Source organism: Aulostomus chinensis, chromosome 19 (genome assembly GCF_037954235.1).
Source record: "Aulostomus chinensis isolate RoL2024-O1b breed Wild chromosome 19, RoL_Achi_v1.0, whole genome shotgun sequence".
Lineage (NCBI taxonomy): Eukaryota > Metazoa > Chordata > Actinopteri > Syngnathiformes > Aulostomidae > Aulostomus > Aulostomus chinensis.
The window spans coordinates 20,679,544-20,700,046 of NC_141338.1; the positions used below are offsets into that span (position 1 = coordinate 20,679,544).

At 47.2% G+C, this 20,503-nt stretch overlaps 1 protein-coding gene across 2 annotated transcripts in view; it reads left to right on the forward strand.

The window, feature by feature from the left end:
* rab27b (RAB27B, member RAS oncogene family) overlaps positions 1–20,503 on the forward strand; it is a 52,720-nt gene extending 32,217 nt beyond the window's left edge. For both annotated transcript variants that reach the window (XM_086187622.1, XM_086187623.1), the window contains exons 2-6: positions 7,885–8,056; positions 10,283–10,371; positions 14,569–14,672; positions 14,768–14,891; positions 17,690–20,503. In XM_086187622.1, coding sequence (XP_086043748.1) covers positions 7,904–8,056; positions 10,283–10,371; positions 14,569–14,672; positions 14,768–14,891; positions 17,690–17,876 — 657 coding nt within the window. In that variant the 5' untranslated portion in view covers positions 7,885–7,903 and the 3' untranslated portion in view covers positions 17,877–20,503. The remainder of the gene's footprint in view (positions 1–7,884; positions 8,057–10,282; positions 10,372–14,568; positions 14,673–14,767; positions 14,892–17,689) is intronic.

Consider the following 20,503-nt stretch of genomic DNA (forward strand, 5'->3'; position numbering starts at 1 on the left):
AGGAAAATCTCCACTGGGTCGCATTTGAGGTTAAGAACAAACGACCCATCAGGTCGTATTGATTTGGAGGACTCGTTGCGAACAAGATTTTACACCAAGCTTCTGAATTATTATGGACTGACAGACTTCAGGGTGGCACGGTGGTGCAGTGGTCAGCACTGTGGCCTCACAGCAAGAAGGTTCCGGGTTCCAGTCCCGGCTTCATCACGGGATCTTTCTGTGTGGAGTCTCCATGTTCTCCCTGTTCCTGCGTGGGTTCTCTCTGGTACTCCAGCTTCCTCCACAGTCCAAAGACATGCAATTGAGGAGTAGGGTAACTGGACTCCTAAATTGACTGTAGGCGTGGCTGTGAGTGTGAATGGTTGTCTGTCTCTATGTGTTGGCCCTGTGATGGACTGGACAGGGTGAACCCCGCCTCTTGCCGAAGGCTGCAGGGATAGGCTCCACCCCCCATGACCCTGAACAGGATAAAAGGAAGAAAATGGATGGATGAATGGATGAATGACCGACTTCAACAGAAAATCCAGTCTACTTATCTGTGTACTTGGTAGCGGCCGGCATCTCAGCCTGCCAAAGGGAAGCACGGGAGTTGTTACATTCCACCCAAAACACACTTTTGATCATTTCGAGTCTAATGCTCCTCACACTGGGCTTCGCTTCTTGTTGAACTGATCAGATGAGCTGGACATATCACACAGCCACTCACCCTGGGCACCATCATGTAGGTGGGGCCTCAGGTCTTTGCTGTTCACCTTGCATGTCTGCAGCTTTTCCAGGTTGATTGAGTGCGTTGATTGGCTGCTCAGCTTCAGTGAGATCATGCAGTGGAAACGGAAGTGAGCGAATCAGCAGGAGAGTTTTGTCGAGATCGCACACACAAATACGTTCTTCTCATCGCACAACATTCCTGACATCACCAGTCCATCCTGAGTCTGTTCATCAGGCACTTCCTGCAGCCTCCCCTCCCCACATTCTCACCTAACAACATCATGTTCATTTCGCTAAATTGCTTGAATGATGCACTCTGACAAATTGTCATGATTTGAGTGCTGAAACTATTTTAAACCGCTGTGAGCCTCTCCAGTGAGAAGAGACAGACGAGTTCTGTCAGCGCTACTCAATAATTAACACGGTAAAGGCCAAGCTGCATCCTCTCGCTGCTGCCTTCAACCGCGCACACGACGCCTGTCAGACACCCAGCCAACGCTTCTCCTCACCTGCTTCCCTCTGCGTTTTACAGACGATGTCGAGATGGATTTTTATGGTGTTTTGAAATCAGAAACACTTAAAACTGACAGGCCTGGTTTGGGAATCGGACCTTGATGTAATGGAATATTTTAAACAATAAGGGTTTCATAAAGCATCGGAGCTCCAGCAGGGAGGTGAAGATGTGGAGGAACAGAAGGCGGCATTCAACTTCTCACAGTTAAACAACTTAATAAAGCAAACTGAATAAAATAGGTCAGCTCAGACTGGAACTTGTGTAAATACTGGAATTATCTATAAAAAGCCGTAATACAATGAAAGAAAATACATGTCAAAAAAAAAATCCCATTTGGCACTTAAAGTCCTCAACCTAGAAAGCTGCGGATCATCTGTTACTGTGAAGAAGACACGCCAAGAGCGACTTCCTGCCCCGATGCTGAGAAAACTCTCCACCACCCTGCCTGTGACGGCTGGAGCTGAACCCTCGTCATTGTTTCAGCGTCGGTCATTTAGATTTCGTACAGTCAAACAATCATTTTGAGCAGTACCACTAAAGCATTAGATTAATTGATTTGTTACTGCTTGTAAAACATAGCTTCTACCAATCTAGTAAAACATTTTGAAAGCAGTACTGCACAAGAACCTGTTTTTGAATGTCTTTGTTTAAGTTTGTCTGCACTGAAATTACTGATAGTTTTCAAACGTGTGTTTCTGTCACTAAGCAAGTCGTTTATGTACAATACACAATATTTGCAGTATGACTAGTCAGCAGAGTCATGCAGTGCCGTGTGTGGTAGGTCCATGCAACCCTACAAATGAGCGGAGCAGTATTCTTGCGTGATCTGTTGTGATCTTAGAAATCCCACTCACTGGGTCACATGATCTGGGCAGAAAGCTGGAGGAGGCGCCCCAGGAAAGAGAGAGACTTGGATCTTTGCCTGATAGTTCCGAATAAAAGAACCATCCAGTGCTACTAAGTATGGGTTGTGAGAGTTAATGCATTGTGTATTTCTCAAGGTGATTACTTATTTGTGATTCCAGAAACGCAGAAAGAGCCAGCGACGCATATTTAGCTTGAAGCCAATGGAGACTGATGGCTAACAGCTAAACTGTACAAAAATGTCCGTTTACAACCCCCCAGGTCATCATCTGGTATAATGCACATATTCTTAATCCAGACGCGATCAGTAATCCACTAACACTTTGATTGAAGACCAGAGTAACCAGAACCGTTCCTGTTCCTGGCACAAGCGTGGTTGAGCAGGCTGCTTACGCCCATTCAGAGTGATGATCTACATGGTTATTGTGCTATGAAATGAGCTCTGTGACGTGCTGCACATTATCCGGATACATCTTGCATCTCTGAGAAACATAGCAATATAGCAACAAAGTGGTTTTCCACATTTAGAAAATAAACAGATAAATGCTCTGCTATTGTTTCTCCCGCAGCTTCACCGCTACAATGGGGTTTGCGTCCATAAATGCAGCTCTTGGTGGAGGAGACAGTAGAGGAGGAGTCTGATGGCTGGTTTAATACTGACCCTGATGATACTCCAGCTGTCTCCTCTCTGAACTGCTGCTTCTCTCCTGGGCCAGTTTTTTTCCCATCTCCTGTTGTGTTTGATTGTTCATACATTTTTAATGCCCCTGTGGAGTTTTATGGATTTGTTCTTGCTTGTTATTGAGACAGGAGGTTTAGCTCGCACTTGGGAAAACCTTTTCCTCTACGACCTGAATGTAACAAAACGGTGAGGCAATATTTCTGCAATAAATTCTACCCATTTATATTAATGAGGTTGACCAAATATAAGAAAAAATACAGAGGTTGTAACTACAGTTCAGCGCCAGCAGACATGGCATCCTGCTTAACGAGCAATCGGCTCGGCTGTTTTATTATACCGCATGAGTTGGATCTAGGTGAACCTGATGAATCAATGATATTTTTGTATTTAACATTGAATGTATTTTATTGTGGCTGTTATTTATCAATCATCCTTTCAGTCATTGAAATTTTTCTATGAAAGTTTCCTCCAGCAAACAGAAATTACAATCATACTACAACCTCTTAAACAAGGCAGTAAAATCGCACGATTTTATGAGACAAATGTGCATAAATGTGACGTGTGACTGCTCACTTTCTTCTGTGCATTCTCATCCTGTTGTGTTGCATATTCAGTCAAACATGGAGGCAGAGCTGTTGTTTCCCCTCCTGTTGGCTTCTCTAATCCTCACTTGAGCAGTGGCGGCCAACCCTGGTTGCTGCCACGCGCTGAAACTCACCGCACAGGCACACAAACACAGACACACTGACTCAACCTCATTCATACCTTGATAACTTCCTTATTGACTAATCTTGCCCGTATTTTTTTCCGTGGAAGCACTGCTACCTCTCACAGAGGTAAACAATGAGGCCTTTAAAAGAAAAGGGACATTACAACTGTTTTCTAAGGACAGAAATCATTCTTCCTCCGAGTGGACTAGTCTTCATTTGCTCAGCCGATTGCTCAAGTAATCGTTGCATATTTATGATATACATAGACTAATTTATTAATTTATTACATTTTATTAGTGATGACAAACAATAGGATAAATGACATGACTGTATTAATTAGCCATAAAAATGTGCATTTAACCAGCATGTGCACAGACAGAACTGCTCAGACTCCAACAGTTCTGTTGCTCTGCCACCGTGTTTGTGACTGAAAATGACGTTTTCTATCAAAGCCTCTCGCTGAATGAGCTGCACGACTTTGTGTTGTTGGTTTGCTGGTGTGGGGTTGTCTGATTAATTACAGGACGGGATGGTTCTACTCAAAGTAGCAGCTGATCTACTGAGTAGGACCAAATAGGAGGGGAAGGTGATGGGACACATAGTAGTAGCAGTAGCAGTAGTAGTAGTAGTAGTAGTAGTAGTAGTTTTGGCATGCTCCTGTGAGCTGCTGTCAGTGATCTTACGACCTTTATTGCATTTTCCCATTTAGTCAACTTGTCATGGTCACTCATTGATTAACAAATCATTAATAAAATTAATCAGAGTGCTACTGTTACTTTGGTCCGTGTTGTTTAAATGCTGTTTCAGTGGCTTTGCCCCCTTTAAATACTCGCCAGGGGTGGAAGGAGTACAGAAACAAATCTACTTAAGTAGAAGTACTGTTACTTTGATGAAATGTTACTTAAGTAGAAGTACTGGTGTAAAAATTTACTCAAGTAAAAGTAAAAAGTAGCTCACTTAAAATGTACTCAGAGTAAAAGTTACTTAGTTACTCTTTGGGGGGGGGGTCAGGAGTGTGTGTGGCAAACCATCAGCCACCAATGCTATTGAACTGTTAGTTACCTACCTGTAAGGTAGCACTGCTAACATACACGTCAATGGCATCGTTAGCTACTGTACTGAGTTATTGATTTAATGGAACGTTATCTTACCTGTGCTTGCGCAGGTTTGATGCCGAGATTTTGAACACAGATAACAAAGCTTACACTGCATAACCAAGCTGTTCCCGTCTCTGTTCTTGATCTCGAAAATGTTCGTCAAACATGGCCATGGATTCATTTTGTTTTGTTCATCTTCGCCTTCCTCCTCAGCAGCTTGTATTCGTGATCTTGTTCTTTCGGTCATTACCCAAAGCTCATGACCGTAGGTGAGGGTTGGAGCATAGATTGACCGGTAAATCGAGAGCCTCGCCTTCTGGCTAAGCTCCCTCTTCACCACAACGGACTGGTTTAGCACCCCCATCACTGCGGACACCACCCCAATCCGCCTGCCAATCTCCCGCTCCATCCTACCCTCAGTTGTGAATAAGACCCCGAGATACTTAAACTCCTCCACCTGAGGTAGGACCTCCGCCCCGACCTTGAGTGGGCAAACCACCCTTTTCCGGCTGCGGACCATGGCCTCAGACTTGGAGGTGCTGATTCTCATCCCAGCCGCTTCGCATTCGGCTGCAAACAGCAACAACAACAGCAAGAGCTGGAGGTCATGGCCCGATGGCGCTAAGAGGACTACGTCATCTGCAAACTGCAGAGATGACACTCTCCCGCCACCGAACTCGACCCCCTCCACCACCTGGCTGCGCCTAGAAATTCTGTCCATAAAGGTTATGAATAGAACCAGTGACAAAGGGCAGCCTTGGCAGAGTCCAACCCTCACTGGGAACAAGTCCGACTTACTGCCGGCAACGCGGACCTGGCTCTCACTCCTCCGGTAGAATGACCGAATAGCCCTTTGCAGAGGGCCATCCACCCCATACTCCCGGAGTACCCCCCACAGGGTGCTCCTGGGAACACGGTCGTAAGCCTTCTCCAGATCCACAAAACACATGTGGACTGGTTGGGCAAACTCCCATGCCCCCTCCAGCACCCTAGCGAGGGTGAAGAGCTGATCCATGGCTCCACGGCCTGGACAAAAACCACATTGCTCCTCCTCAATCTGAGGTTCGACTATCGTCCTGACCCTCCTCTCCAGTACCCTGGCGTAGATCTTACCAGGGAGGCTGAAGAGTGTGATCCCCCAATAGTTGGAACACATTCTTTGGTCCCCTTTCTTAAAGACGGGGACCACCACCCCTGTCTTCCATCCAGAGCCTTGAGATACCCAGGGCGGATCTCATCCACCCCCGGAGCTCTTCCACCGCGGAGTTGCTTAACTGCCTCTGCGACTTCTGCCCCGGAGATTGGACGACCCCCCCCCCCCCCCCAGTACTCCCCAAACTCCATGGAGTACGTGTTGGTGGGATTGAGGAGTTCCTCAAAGTACTCCTTCAACCGCCCAATTATCTCCCCAGCTGACGTCAGCAGCCTCCCGTCCTCACTGTAAACAGTGTGGGCAAGTTGCCGCTTTCCCCCCCTGAGGCGATGGATGGTTTGCCAGAACCTTTTCGGAGCCGACCGATAGTCGTTCTCCATGGCCTCACTGAACTTCTCCCACGCCCAAGTTTTTGCCTTGGCGACCGCCATGGCTGCACACCGCTTGGCCTGCCGGTACCGGTCGGCTGCCTCTGGAGACCCACAGGCCAGCCATGCCCTGTAAGCCTCCTTCCTCAGCCTGACAGCTCCGCCGCGACCAGCCCCAGCAGCCTTACGGCCACAGCTCACAGCAGCCGCCTCAACAATGGCAGAGCAGAACATGGCCCATTCAGACTCAATGTCCCCCACTACCCCCGGGATGTGGTCAAAGCTCTGCCGGAGGTGGCAGTTGAAGATCGTTCTGACTGGTTCTTCCGCCAGGCATTCCCAAAAAACCCTCACTACTCGTTTGGGTCTGCCGGGTCTGTGTGGCAGCTCAGCTCCTCTCTTCACCCGAGTGTCCAGAACATGCGGTTGCAGGTCAAATGATATAACTATAAAATGAATCATAGACCTGCGACCTAGGATGTCCTGGTGCCACGTGCACCGGTGGGCATCCTTATGTTCCAACATGGTGTTCGCTATGGAGAAACTGTGGCTTGCACAGAAGTCCAATAACTGAACACCACTCGGGTTCAGGTCGGGCCTGCCGTTCCTCCCAATTACGCATCATAGCATTTCAATATACCAGAATATTGGATTTAGCAGTTTGAATGTCTCTTTGCAAACAGTACATGGTCAGACCAAACTTGTAAACCTTTGTGGTTGCATGCAAACCTGCTGTATATAAGTATCATATCCAGTCTGCCAGTGCAGCCACCCTCTGTTAGAGCACACTCACCCTCTCAGCTGAGGGAATTAGAGTCTTATGATCGTCTGTCTAAATATACCACGTATGGCCATGAGGCAAGAGAAAACAACTCCATGCCACTGCTGACTCTCACTATGTTTTCTCCCTCCTGCATCACTTCTTAGTGACTCCAGAATGAAGGAAGAACCAGCCATGTAGATTTAGCTCTAAGCTAATGGAGACTGACAGCTAACAACAGCTAAACTGTCCAAAAAACTTGCACAAACTCTCCAGGTCGTCATCTGGTGTAATCCAGGTCTCCCAAATTCAGCCGTATGATGAGTGATTCACTAACACATTGATTGGAGATCAGAACTAACTAGAACTCCTTCGGTTCTGTGCTAACGAGAGCACACAAGCATGATAAGGTTGGCTAATGGGCCAGCTGTTCGTTCTGAGGGACTGTTGAGACTGTGAACATCAGCTCAGCAGACTTTAGCTCGTACTGTGCGTGCTTTATATTTATGATTAATTCCATTATGGAGTTTGATGTAGACCCACATTCTAGGTGAAATGGCTCAGGAGGTAGGGTGGCTGTGTGGTAACCGAATGGTCACTGATTCGATCCCTCAGAGACTGAGCTCATACCTGCTGATGATGGGTAGGTGGGCCCGCTGCATGGTAGCCCTCCTCCATCAGGGTGTGAGTGAGTAAGTCAACACTCTGAAGAATAAAAGTGTTCAATAAATACATTCATCTGTGTTAGATTAACTTGTGCGTTCTCATACTTGGGCGTCTTTCCTTCCCACACTCAAGCCCCCCCCCAGCTAGCCGAAGGACCCCCACCCATGACTCAGTACTGTCTGGAGCAATAACACCAGAAGCACCCGTTTTACCCAGCATACCAAGGGCAGTGACAAGTGGGCACGTCAGGTTTTTGTGTTAACTTCATGCTCAACTTTCACACACTGAAACATGTCGAACTGTAAGTCAGTGTGTGTGTGTGTGTGTGTGTATATGTTAACGTGTGTGTCTGTCTTCCACAGATTTATTTTGGTCATCACTATGACTGATGGGGATTATGACTACCTAATAAAGCTCCTTGCCCTGGGGGACTCTGGCGTGGGGAAGACCACCTTCCTATACCGATACACAGATAACAAGTTCAACCCCAAGTTCATCACCACAGTCGGCATCGACTTCAGGGAAAAGAGAGTGGTGAGATTCTCGTCGCTTACATCCATTGTTCTACTAACAGCAGCAGAGAAGCAAACTCATCCTGCGCTCCATCACAACTACACCAGCTCCTCATAATTCCCCTCATTCATGGGTGATGGAGGCTTGGTTACCATAGTTACCGTGGCATTTGCTCAGACTTTTAAGGGCTTGAGTTAATAAAGAACTAAAAGGTCATGTCAGGTCTGGATTGTTCAGGTTATTGTGCACAGACACATCGGTGGAGTGGCGATAGACTGTCACAGGACTGACACATGTAGGGACCCGCAAACAGTCACGCCGGTGGGAGACTCCCAGAGTCTCCAGCTCCCCAGCTAGCATGTTTTTGGTGTGTGGGAGGAAGCCTGAGAACCCACACAGACATTCCTCTCATTGCTGTTGCAAGAGAAACAAAACCAGTCGCATACACTTCTTCCCCACAGAAAGTATTAATTTCATATTGCTGAATGGTTTTCCATTTTGAATCTTTGCCTCGCAACACAGGCACATGTAAGGAGAGACAAAGGACATGAAGAGGTGAGGTGGGGGGACTGACACAACGACGCAGGACCCAAACCCCTCTCTTGACTCCTCGGAGGACATGGATTTCCTTGAGCTCACCCACCGTGGGGCTGGGTCGGTCCTGCTCGCCTCCTTTGGTGTTGCTTTCCTTCGCCAGTCAGATATATGAGAGTAACATCCCCAAACCAGTGAGAGGACACACACGAGCCAGACTGAGGTGCACACATTAGTGTTCACACAGATGGCCGCTGAAACGCTGGCGCTGCTGGCTTATGTGCAGAATAGAAAGCATGAAGCCAAAGAAACCGTCGCACTTGAGACAAATATGAGCCAGAACTGACCCACCAGGCCCCTGGCCACCAGGCGTGGCACTGAACAGCAGGTCAGGGACCATTGGGTCAGTGACCACTGGGGTCAGGGACCAGCAGGATCAGGGACCATCAGGTCAGTGACCAGCGGGGTCAGGGACCAGCAGGGTCAGGGACCAGTGGGGTTAGGGACCAGGGATTCAAGGACGAGCAGGATCAGGGACAGCAGGGTCAGGGACCAGTGGGGTCAGGGACCAGCAGGGTTAGGGACTAGCGAGTCAGGGACCAGCAGGGTTAGGGACCAGTGAGTCAGAGACCAGCAGGATCAGGGACCATCGGGTCAGGGACCACTGGGGTCAGGGACCAGCGGGTCAGCATGTCTAGATCTAGTAATATTAGATCAGTAGTGGAAACAGCTGTGGGGTCAGGGAGGAGGGCGTCCTACACGAGTCTGGACAAATATCTGCTTCCATTGGTACTGAGCCAGAGGAGGTGGTTCTCATGCTCTCGCTATCAGATGAATTTACATCACATTGTCAGCTTCCACTCTCAGGTGTCAACCAATGTGTTCCAACAGAGCCCAACAGAAGCAGCATCAGGCCCCCGCTTCAGTGTTCAAAACTGGAGGAATGACGTGTTATTGGTGCTGTGGCTCTGTGCTGCGTGACGAGCTGTGCTGCTGATGTTCCCTCTCTGTATTTTCACACGGGCAGAGGGAGGTGATAGCAGGTTACACGCCCAGCTGTGTAAAAGGGGCTGAATCAGTCCGTTTTCTTCACTCACGCCATCAGATGTACGAGTCGTGATTGATCCCCTGTTTTGAAGGTCAGCTGGCACCTGAGAAACTTCAGATGAGCAGCTCAGATGAGACATGGCGTGTCACTCGCGCGCACACACACACTAACACACACACACACACACACACACACACACACACACACACACACACACCGTGTCTCATCTGAGAGGATCAGATGTGCGAATGATGCCTGAGGCTTCACGAGCAGCTGCAGCAGCACTTCATCATGGTGAAGACCTGCAGAGATAATCACAACCAGAGCGAGCGGACGCACGACTGACACAACACTTAAAAACACGTCAGCCATCAGCATCCATGAGTGTGAAGGCTCCTGCTCTCCTGCAACCCTTCACCGTGCCAGGAGCTGCACGTGGGCATGTTACTGACGAGCCTACACAGCCTTAGAAATGGAATAATAACGAACAGAAATAATTATCATCCCATTTTTGGGTGCATGAATGCTGTTGCTTAGGGCAGGGGGTGGTGGCTTATTGTCTAATTCTCTTCTTAATGAGGTCAAGTGCTTTACAGCAGGTTTTCTCTCTGTGTTCACATTCACTCTCATTTCCAAGTGTAAACCAGCGCTGTGCTTCTCCTCAGGTGTACACGGCGGCCAACCCCAATGGGACGACCACGGGGAAAACGTTCAAGGTTCACCTCCAGCTCTGGGACACAGCCGGACAGGAGAGGTGGGCGAAGTTGCGAGATGTTTTCAGGTTACATCTCAAGGGCCTACCCCAGGCGCCTTCGGGCGAGAGGCGGGGTTCACCCTGGGCGGGTTGCCAATAGAGGGAATTGAAAACCAGTTCTTGTTGAGAACTGTTTCCCGCTGTTTCAATTCCTTGGAATCATTATCCAATTTTGCAAGCGATTCCCTTATCGATTCCAGTGGGCGTGAATGATGTCACCTCGTGTGGCGACGTCATTCACCAGCCAGCGGGAAACATTGCATAAAACGCTTGAAAGTTAAGTTACTTTTCACAAGAGGGAGGACAACAGGGCAACTTGCAATACTTGCAAAGTGGCTATTTCATCAAAGGGAGGACATACCACCAATATGCAGAAACATTTGCACACACAGCATCCGATTACTTTGAATGAATGCTGCGTTTTCGATCTGCTGCGGAAAGAATCTCAACCCAGCAGCAGCAGCGTTAGCACGTCCTCTGCTGTCAATACTGCAGGTGACCAACCAACTAACACTGCCTATCATGTGAATGCTACCTGACTATTGGGTTTGTAAGGTCATGTTACTTCTTAACGAAACAAAGTTTATGCTAATCGACCTGTTTGTTCTCTTTTTTTCCAAATGAGAATCGTTAAGAGAATCAATAAAGACCTGAAAGTTAAGCAGGATTGAAAATGGAATCAGAATCGTTAGAGTCATCCCTAGTCACCAGTCCATCACAGGGCCAACACATAGAGACAGACAACCATTCACACTCGCAGTCACACCTACGGTCAATTTAGAGTCTGGATTAACCTGGTCCCTCTTGATGTCTTTGGACTGTGGGAGAGGCTAAGAGAACCCACGCACACCTTCTGCTGTGAGGCAACAGTGCTGACCACTGTACCCTGTCCCCAAATCAGCCTGTAATAACCCCCTCTGAAGGAGGACGTAGTCGGTGGTGTTTGTTTTCAGCAAGATTAACAAAAAACTTGGTTTGCTTTTTTTTGCTCCACCAAATATAGTTGTCGTGTGTAGAATGAACCCATTTGAATTTGGGGCAGGGAGTTGTAGCGCCACCTGGTGGCGACAGGAAATGAGGTGTTTTGTTTACAGTTTTTAACACAGTATTCCCTGGGCTCCAGGTGGTCGACTGTTCAGCTCCACACATTAATCTGTTCCGTCATGTGAAATCCAAATGTCGTGTTTCTCCCTCCCTCCCTCCCTCTGAGGAGCAGGTGCACACTGGCATGGGTGGTGGTGGGGGGCGGGGCAGGACCCAGCATGAGGGTGGTGGGTGTAAGTTCTATCCATGGTGCAGTGTCACACAGAGTCTAAGCTCATTGTGTCAAGTGTGATGTGATGGAGAGACTAAAAACGAAAGTATAGCTGTGCACTTTGGGGAACACGTGTACTCTCCTCACCTGACGGCAAGGCAAGGCAATTTTCTTTGTAGAGCCCATTTTCACCACCAGTTTGTCTCAAAGGGCTTCACATGGCATCATAACAACATCCTCTGCCCTCAGACCCTCACATCGACTGAGGAAAAAACGGTGGATGAGAACATGACCCACTCAATCTCTTCTCTCAGAATGGAGCCTCCAGCCGGTTAGCCTTAGCTTAGCATGTCACCCCTTCAAAAGGAAGGAGGAAGGGGTGTCCTGCTTGACTGCAGTGAGTTCCTAGAGTCTCCACTGGTTGCCTGGCAACCTCACTGTGAGGTGACATCACTCCAGGAAGCCGCTGTCCAGTCAGTCCTGAGCTGCAGCTACCCAAGAATGTCAATCTGCTCTACTCAGTGGTGAAGTGGAGCTCTTGTATTCACACTGACGGATTAAGAGGAAATCAAATTCAGAGTAGATGATGGTGTGTGTGTGTGTGTGTGTGTGCGCATGTGTGAGATAGAGAGAGAGAGTGTCAGAGAGAGGTCCTCACTTAGATCCATCCCTGATCTGTTGAATTTGTTTGTAAAGGCCCGATGAGTCACTGCAAGATGAGTCAGTGTCAGTTACATAATTTTCATTTCTTGAGCTGCGAGTGTATCAGAGCAGATTTAATATTTCAAGAAATAATTTCAAGATGATTTAATCAAGCGGTTAATAATTAGTGCCGTTGTGTTTGAGTGGCTGATGGGAGGACGTTCCTGGAGCTTTGTCCTGCTTACGTACCACAGTCACTATTTGGTCATCAAGCTGGTTAAATAGAAGCTATTCAGGTGGTTTCACGGCGGCGTCATGTTCCGGCTGCAGTTCCCAGCAGCAACGTTTTAGACTTGTTGATCTTCCAATAGTTTAACTTGCTGAGATTTTTCCAAATCTGTAGTTTTGGTGTTTCTATGGTGGGGTCAGGTTGCTGGTGGATTACACCGGCAGCTGAGGCTTTATATAAACGTCTCAACCGCTTGGACGCCCCTGACAACATTTCCTGCTAACATCTGCGTAGACGTGCATGTGCGTGGTTACACTGCATCCTTTTCGGCCTGTTTTTGCATTCGGGAGTCTGACTCCACTTCACTTTGCCATTTGAGTGGGAACTTCCTGTCTGGCTCAATCTGCTCTGTGCAGCTTGAAGCATCTTCCGTCAAAAATAGACTCCCTGCCTGGAGGCTTCTGGGTCACATGTGAAACTCAAGCTATGGCACAAGGACACAATGTTATCGTGTAATCAACGTGTACATGATAGAAACCTCAACCAAGAGAAGTCAACCAACCCAGCAGAGTCTGAGCAAGTTGGGACGAGCCGAGTCAGGTGGTAATGGGGCGTTGAGGCGCAGCAGCCCAGTTCAAATCGTATCAGTTCACTTCAGTGAGGCCTGCAACAATCCCACGCTGCCCATCTGTGCAGACCCAAACTTTAGATGTTTGTTCACAATGACAGTGAAGTCAGATTATTTTATCATTTCAAAATGTGTCAGTCTGTAGCAAACAATAAACCAACGACAAGGAAAGAAGTCCCCCCAAAAGACGGTTAGTTAACAATGATCGTACTGCTGTGGCGCCTCTGGTGGCCAGATGGACCTCTGAGAACAACACCAAACCCAAAACTGGTGTTGATTGGTTGCTAGAAAACAAGTTCAGGACTTTAATTCTGACCTGCTTGTTTTGGTCCAGTTCATGTTACTAATACCTGATGTGCCTGAGTTAGTACTGGTACTGCTGATATACTGAGAGCCGCCTGACTCCTGCTCTCATGTCTTATGTATCCATTTGTCTGACATGTTTGGAGTCGTTGTTGTAGTTCTTAACCTTGAAAAAGATAAATCTGTTGCTGCAATCAAGGAGCACTCACTGGGAACGAGTCTTTGTCGGCGCTGATTCAGATGAATAGGATTAAAAAAACTCCTCTTCAACAACACAACGACTTCCAGCCTCCTAAAGGAAGAGTAACTCCTGCTTTAATTCAACGCTCACGTGAGGAGACGCTTACATGGCCTGAGTTTATCAAGGTGTAGGTATCACCTGAGACGTGAGGGACGTCACATGACCCTGATACTGCGATGGAGAGAAACCCCATATCAGTGTCCAGGTTTTGGTTTGTGCAGGGGTCTTAAGAGCAGCACAATCCTGGAGCTAAATGAGCTGGCGCTGCACAGCTGACCAGCTGCAGCTACGTGATGCTGCTCTCAGTCGCTCTGGGACATCACGGTTGCCTTCACTGAAACTTTGGCATCTGCGTTTCACAACGTTCACATGCACAATAATATTCAACTATTATTCCGAAATTGACAATATTCCACACTTCATAATTGTCGCGTAAACCTCATACTCTGGTTGATTTTTCTGAATTCAGCATTTGATTCAGAGATGTGCTGGTAATATTTGGGTTTCTGCAGCGTTTCCATCATAGTGAGAACATTCTTCTGGAGCCAGGTTTCGACAACAGTTCCAAGCTGTCATCTCACCAGCTCTCCCAGTTCACAGCAAGATGTGGAACATGCTAGCTTGATGCTAGCGTGTAGCCTGCTAACAAGCGTGATACCTAAGCTTGAACTTCCTAAAATACAATCAAAGTCTTCTTGATACTTGATGATGTCATCACATAGTAGTAGAGTCGTAGTGTGTAGTTGTTCAACCAGACAGGAAGGCAACGACGACTAACTTCCGTCATTCTGACGAGCCTCACATATGCAATTTGGACATTGACAGTGTTGTGCAGTCAGATATATTCAAAGTTGCCTTTAAAATATGAAGATCTGTTTGTCTTTTTGTTGGTGCTCCAGGTTCCGCAGCCTGACGACAGCGTTCTTCAGGGACGCCATGGGGTTCCTGCTGATGTTTGATCTCACCAGCCAGCAGAGCTTCCTCAATGTCAGAAACTGGATGAGTACGTTCTTCCTGCAGCAGCGTCTTCATGTGGATCTTAAATCTTATATCAACCATCCAGACTGAGGGTTTCTCTTGCATCTGATTGATTTCCAGGCCAGCTACAGGCCAACGCCTACTGTGAGAACCCAGATATCGTGCTGGTTGGGAACAAGGCAGACCTGGCCGACCAGCGCGAGGTGCAGGAGAAACAAGCCAAGGAGCTGGCGGATAAATACGGGTGAGTTCATGAGGTTACGGTATCGGTGACACGGCACTGCCGGATCAATACTCCCACAGTCACTATGGATGAGAGTAGTGAGCTTGTTTTGAAACTTGGCACTGCTACATTTTCAGTTACACAGTTGTGAACGATGCAACTTTTCATTGTATTTTGTTTACAATTCGTGTTCTGTGGTATTCTTTAAGTACCAATGGGATATATTCAGCAGTACCTCCATGTACTTGTACCATTGCACCAATACCTGAAGGATGACAATGTTTAAAGAAGAGGGAATCACTCCATGCATCCATGCCCCAGTGTGTGTGTGTGTGTGTGTGTGTGTGTGTGTGTGTGTGTGTGTGTGTGTGTGTTTGTGCAGCCTGACTGCCTGAGTGGCTGCACAGCTTGTAGGCTGAATAGATTCCTGAGAGAAGTATGGTGGTTATACTGGAGATGCAGGCGACGTTAGCCTGGATGAATCCCTCCTCCACGCACCTGAAGGAATTATTGTCTCCCGTGTATCACATCTGCTGCATTGACGTGTCCCCCCACCTGCTGCTGTTGAAGTGGTGACGACCAGGCGTCTGGCTCCCGGCTGTGAAAGTCATCATTCGTGACCAGTAGAACTCATTTCACCAGTTTCATTGCGTCTGTGGAGTGTAGAGAAACTAGTTAGGAACATGTTCCCTCTGGGTTCAGTCTTTGGTGAAGGCCCTCTGCTTGGTGAACCAGGGTCAGGACGGTACTGAACTCCAGAATCTCCTGTTGGCTTGAAATATGAGTTTTAATCAGTGTCAGCTGATAGAATTCGCCAGCAGCCATGTTTGTCATTCTATCCAGTTAAAGTGACAGCCAAAATACCAAAGAAGCTGCTTTGTTCCAAACTCACTTACTGAAGATTTATGGTGAGTCGGATTGTTGTTTATGGTCAGATGTCCCACTGCCTGTCAGCGTTCTGCTGTAGTGGAAACTCCCGCTGGCTTGGTTGTGTTTTCGTAAGCTAATAGCAATTATTGTGGGCAGTCCAAACCCCAGGATGTTGTGACAATGTCCTTTCAAAATAAAAGGGGGTAGATAGGTAATTTTGAGTTTTTGAAGCTTCTCCATAACTGGTGAGCAAACTTTACAGAACGTCCCGGTCTGACAGCAAATGTTTGCTATTGAGTGAAAGATTTTCCCAGGGGGAAGCTTTGTCAGAACTTGGTATGTTCAGGCTGCTACTAGCAAGCTAGCCCTGAGTTTGTTGTTCCTCATATCCATGAGGATTCAGAAGATTCCATTTGAAAGATTCTCCAGCAAAATAGTGCCAGAATATCACTATTGATTATCAGCCAACTGACATTCATAGTTGTTTTCCAGCTTTTGTTGCACAATGACGTAGTAAAGTTTCTTCCAGGAGCAACAACTGTGGGCTCCAGATGCCCAGCTACATGCTACGCTAACATAATGGCAGATAAGTCAGGGGCACCCAGCAAGTGACATTAAACACCCCCAGCATGTTGCATCATCTGGCCACATTTCAGACTTTGTGAACTTGCTGGGAAGCAAGACCTCCTGATGTTTAAAGCATGTCGTTAATAACGGGATTGTGTATGTAACCGCTGTTATGAACTGATTTGAAAAACAGATACGTGCAGTGATAAAGAATATTGAATATGAGATGCACGGAGCAGTGCTGGGAAGTTTGCACTCAGCAGCTGTTAGCAGACAGGATTGTGCTCTGGAGCTCTTGAGCTCCATCCACTACTACAACCATCGTAAATGGAGTTCTGACCAACTTTGGGCTGACACAAGGGTCCGATTGTGCAGGTTTAAATCCCAACTTTATCTTTAACTTATTAAGATTGCAATATTTCTAATATATGTACCCTACTGATGAGGTTAATGCAGACTCTAAATTGACTGTAGGTGTGACTGTGAGTGTGAATGGTTGTCTGTCTCTGTGTGTTGGCCCTGTGATGGAGGGTTCAGAGGTATTACAACAACTACAGCAGTAACATTAATTTACAATTGATAAATAATTCACAACAAACTGGAGAACAGCAGTCGTCAGTGGTGTCGTCCATGATTAAATCAAGAAAATCTTCATCATCTGAATTATAGATTTGGAATTTTTAATGGAGAAAAAGAAAATATTCAGTTTTCTTTTAACTCAGAAACTGAAGTTGTTGGTGTAATATTTATATTGGACATAAGTAGTTATTATGGAGAAGAATGTGGGGAATATTGAGACATTGCAGGAGGAGATCTCAGAGACTCCAACACGTAGCAGTTATTCATTGATTAGCAGCTTTCTGCTGACACGGTAACCTGCACAGGTACACAGTGAGGTGGTGCAGTGTTGCAGTGGTCAGCACTGTGGCCTCACACCAAGAAGGTTCTGGGTTCGAGCCCCGGCTCCATCACAGGATCTTTCTGTGTGGAGTCTCCATGTTCCTGCTGGGTTCTCTCTGGTACTCCAGCTTCCTCCACAGTCCAAAGACATCAAGAGTGGACCAGGTTAATCCAGACTCTAAATTGACCGTAGGTGTGACTGTGAGAGTGAATGGTTGTCTGTCTATATGTGTTGGCCCTGAGATGGACTGGTGACCTGTCCAGGGTGAACCCCGCCTCTCACCTGAAGACTGCTGGGATAGGCTCCACCCTTCATGACCCTTAATCAGGATAAGTGGAAGACAATGGATGGATGGATGGATGGATGTTCACAGTGAACCCTGATATAAAGTTGTCCACTGAAAAGGTTGTGATGTTGCTGGATGACAGCTTCCTCTCTCTCATGTAGCTTTTCAATATTTCTGACTTCCTGTTCCTGCCAGGATCCCGTACTTTGAGACGAGTGCAGCGACAGGCGTGGAGGTGGACAAGGCCGTGATCACGCTGCTGGACCTGGTCATGAAGAGGATGGAGCAGTGTGTCGACAAACCACCTGCAGAGCCGGCAAATGGCAACGGGGCCACCAAGCTTGCTGCTGCACAGCCCAACGAGAAGAAATGTGCATGTTAGAGGAGGAGTGGATTCAGGAAACACTGCTAACACTCCTCAGCTGTCTGTCCTTTCTACTCCTTTTTTCATTCTCTCCTTCTCGTCTTTGATTGCATGTTTCTTTGTTGTCTTTGTTTCTCAACTCTCTTCTTCCTCCTCTTTTATTTCCTGCCCTTTTTCTTCCTCCTCCACCTTCCACTCTAGCAGTGAAATGACCCTGCTGTCCTCTAGTGGACATTCAATGTAATGCAGTCAGCCTGTTGCCTTTGAGTGTCATTCAGGGGACGTGGACAGGATGGGGCTGTTCCATCACGGTCACACACATAATGTGCCTCATTGAAAACCTGCAGCCTGGGACTTTAGCTCTGCATGACCCCCCCAATATCTCTATATATCTATTTAAGTCTCGTCATCTCTTTGTGGTGGTGGGGGGGGGGGGGGGGGGGGGCTGGGCTGCCACTGCACCACCAAGAGTCTGAAACAACTTGTCAGGCAGTGGAAATGTTCCTCCTGGACCAGAGTGAGCAGCTGCCTGGCTGAAGAGGTTTCCTTTCTTTTTCCTCTGTTTCACCTTGCTGTCTGTGCTGTACCTGCAGTCGCCACACGGTGATGCTGCAGTGTCGGTCTGGTTTACTGGAATCAATGTACAAAGCGGCAAACACTGTTTCTGGGTGAGCGTGTCTCTGAAGACTCGTCCCTGTCAGCTGTGACGTGTCTGCCATTCTACACGTTGACCAGTGATGGCTCTCCTTGTTGTTTGTTTTTAGCTATAACAAATATTAGCTTCATTGCTTCTAATTATTGATAAGTTATTACAGCTCAACACAAGGAGATGATGATTATTAATTCTGTATTATCCTGACCAGCTGAGGCCTGTTTGAGTCTGGAGGAAATGTTACCAGTCAGCATGAGGGAGAACCTCAAGAAACCTCCTTTCCAGCTCAAATGATGCATTCAGGCTTCTGGGAGAAAGTGAAATTCCCATTTAGGAATGTCCCATTTCACACGGTGATAAAATGGTTGCCCCAGGAAAGCTGCTCTATTTCTGCTTTGTAACAATTTTGGCATCAGCCATAAACCAGTCAGCGAGAGACGGAAGCTGAGGAGCTCTAGGTTTTTGTAAGTTAACACTGATGAGTGTGTAACTAACGGGGAGCAGCGAGCCAGAAGCCCCACCTTAAACTGCAAAGCTTCATCTGCTCTGATGAGAAGAACCAAGTCAACGTTGAAGAGACGTGTTTGCGCAGACAAAATTTGCTGCCAATGCTGCCATGCTGGGTTTTGTCAAGCCTACTTCTCAGAGCAGTCGGGAACCTCCTGGTTCTACAGTGTTTCAGCACGTTCTCCGACCTTGGTGGTCAGAACTTTGCTCTTGAGCACACCACGAGTCTTGTAATGTTCTAAATCTGATGAAAATCTTTACAAGCGTGTTTTAACGTCACTGACTCCTTGTTTACACATTTGACAATGTTGCTAGCTGGGTAGCATAGAGTATCAGAGCTTGGCTATTTAGCTTAGCAGTAGCTACATGTGCCATGCTAATATTACCGGAGGAACTCATGCTTTGGAGTTGGACCAGTTTATGGTGTTTCAGTAGTTTTCATTTAGAAATAACGGGTGAAAGATGCAGAATAAATATTGTTACTGTCTTTTCTGAGGGTTGTCAGTGAACCTGGGCTCCACCTGTTACAGCAGCACGTCACGACCCCTCGCCTGTCCTCCTGACAGAACTGCGGGATGCTGCTCGTTCCTCACCGACTGCCGCTCAGCCCAACAGAATTCTCACCATGAAAAGCTGACACGGATCAGCAGATGTGTGACTGGTGTGTTCCTGCTGTACACCGGCCGACTGCAGGTCTGCAGAAGCACACATGTTCAGTTTGTGGGACCAGTATGGGTACAGCATGACACGTGTGCAATGGAGGAAAGAAAAAAAGAAATAGATGGACATCTTTGCTGGATAGTTATTGACCAGGATAAATGTTCCAGACAGACCTGCTGTCTCAGCCCTGAAAGCTTTATTTCACTGTAGCGGGACAGATTTGAGTCTGGAGTTTTAGACATGTCAGTGAAAACTGTTTGGCTCTTGGGACCTTGTGACAGTGGCTGGTTAACACTTAAAGAACATTAAATGACATATTAGAAAAATATTTAAGAGATACAGATAACATCTTTTTTAAAAAGACAATCAAATAAAAACCCAGTGGTGATAAAAGCTCCAGCATCGGGGCGGCGAGGTCTGATCCTCCGGGCAGCTGATTTAGGTTTTGACCTCTCATCTGGAAACGGTTGCACAGAGCGAAGTCTCGTTTCAAGGCCCAAAACAAGCTAGAATATAAAGTGAACAATTATTTGTATGAAAGGAACAATGAAATATAGATTCTTAGCGCCACCATCTGGGTCCGTCTGTTTGTGTCAGTGGGATGGAGCCAGCAGGTGGATTTTCATGAAGAGTTGGAACAGTTCAACACTGGCCTTGATGGAGTTCTGCTCCCTGCATCTCGTCTCTGTTATTTCTTAACTTATTGTTATGTTCTTTTTTCATCTCTCTCTCTCGCTCTCTCTCTCTCTTACACACACACACACACACACACACACACACACACACACACACACACACACACACACACACACACACACACACACAC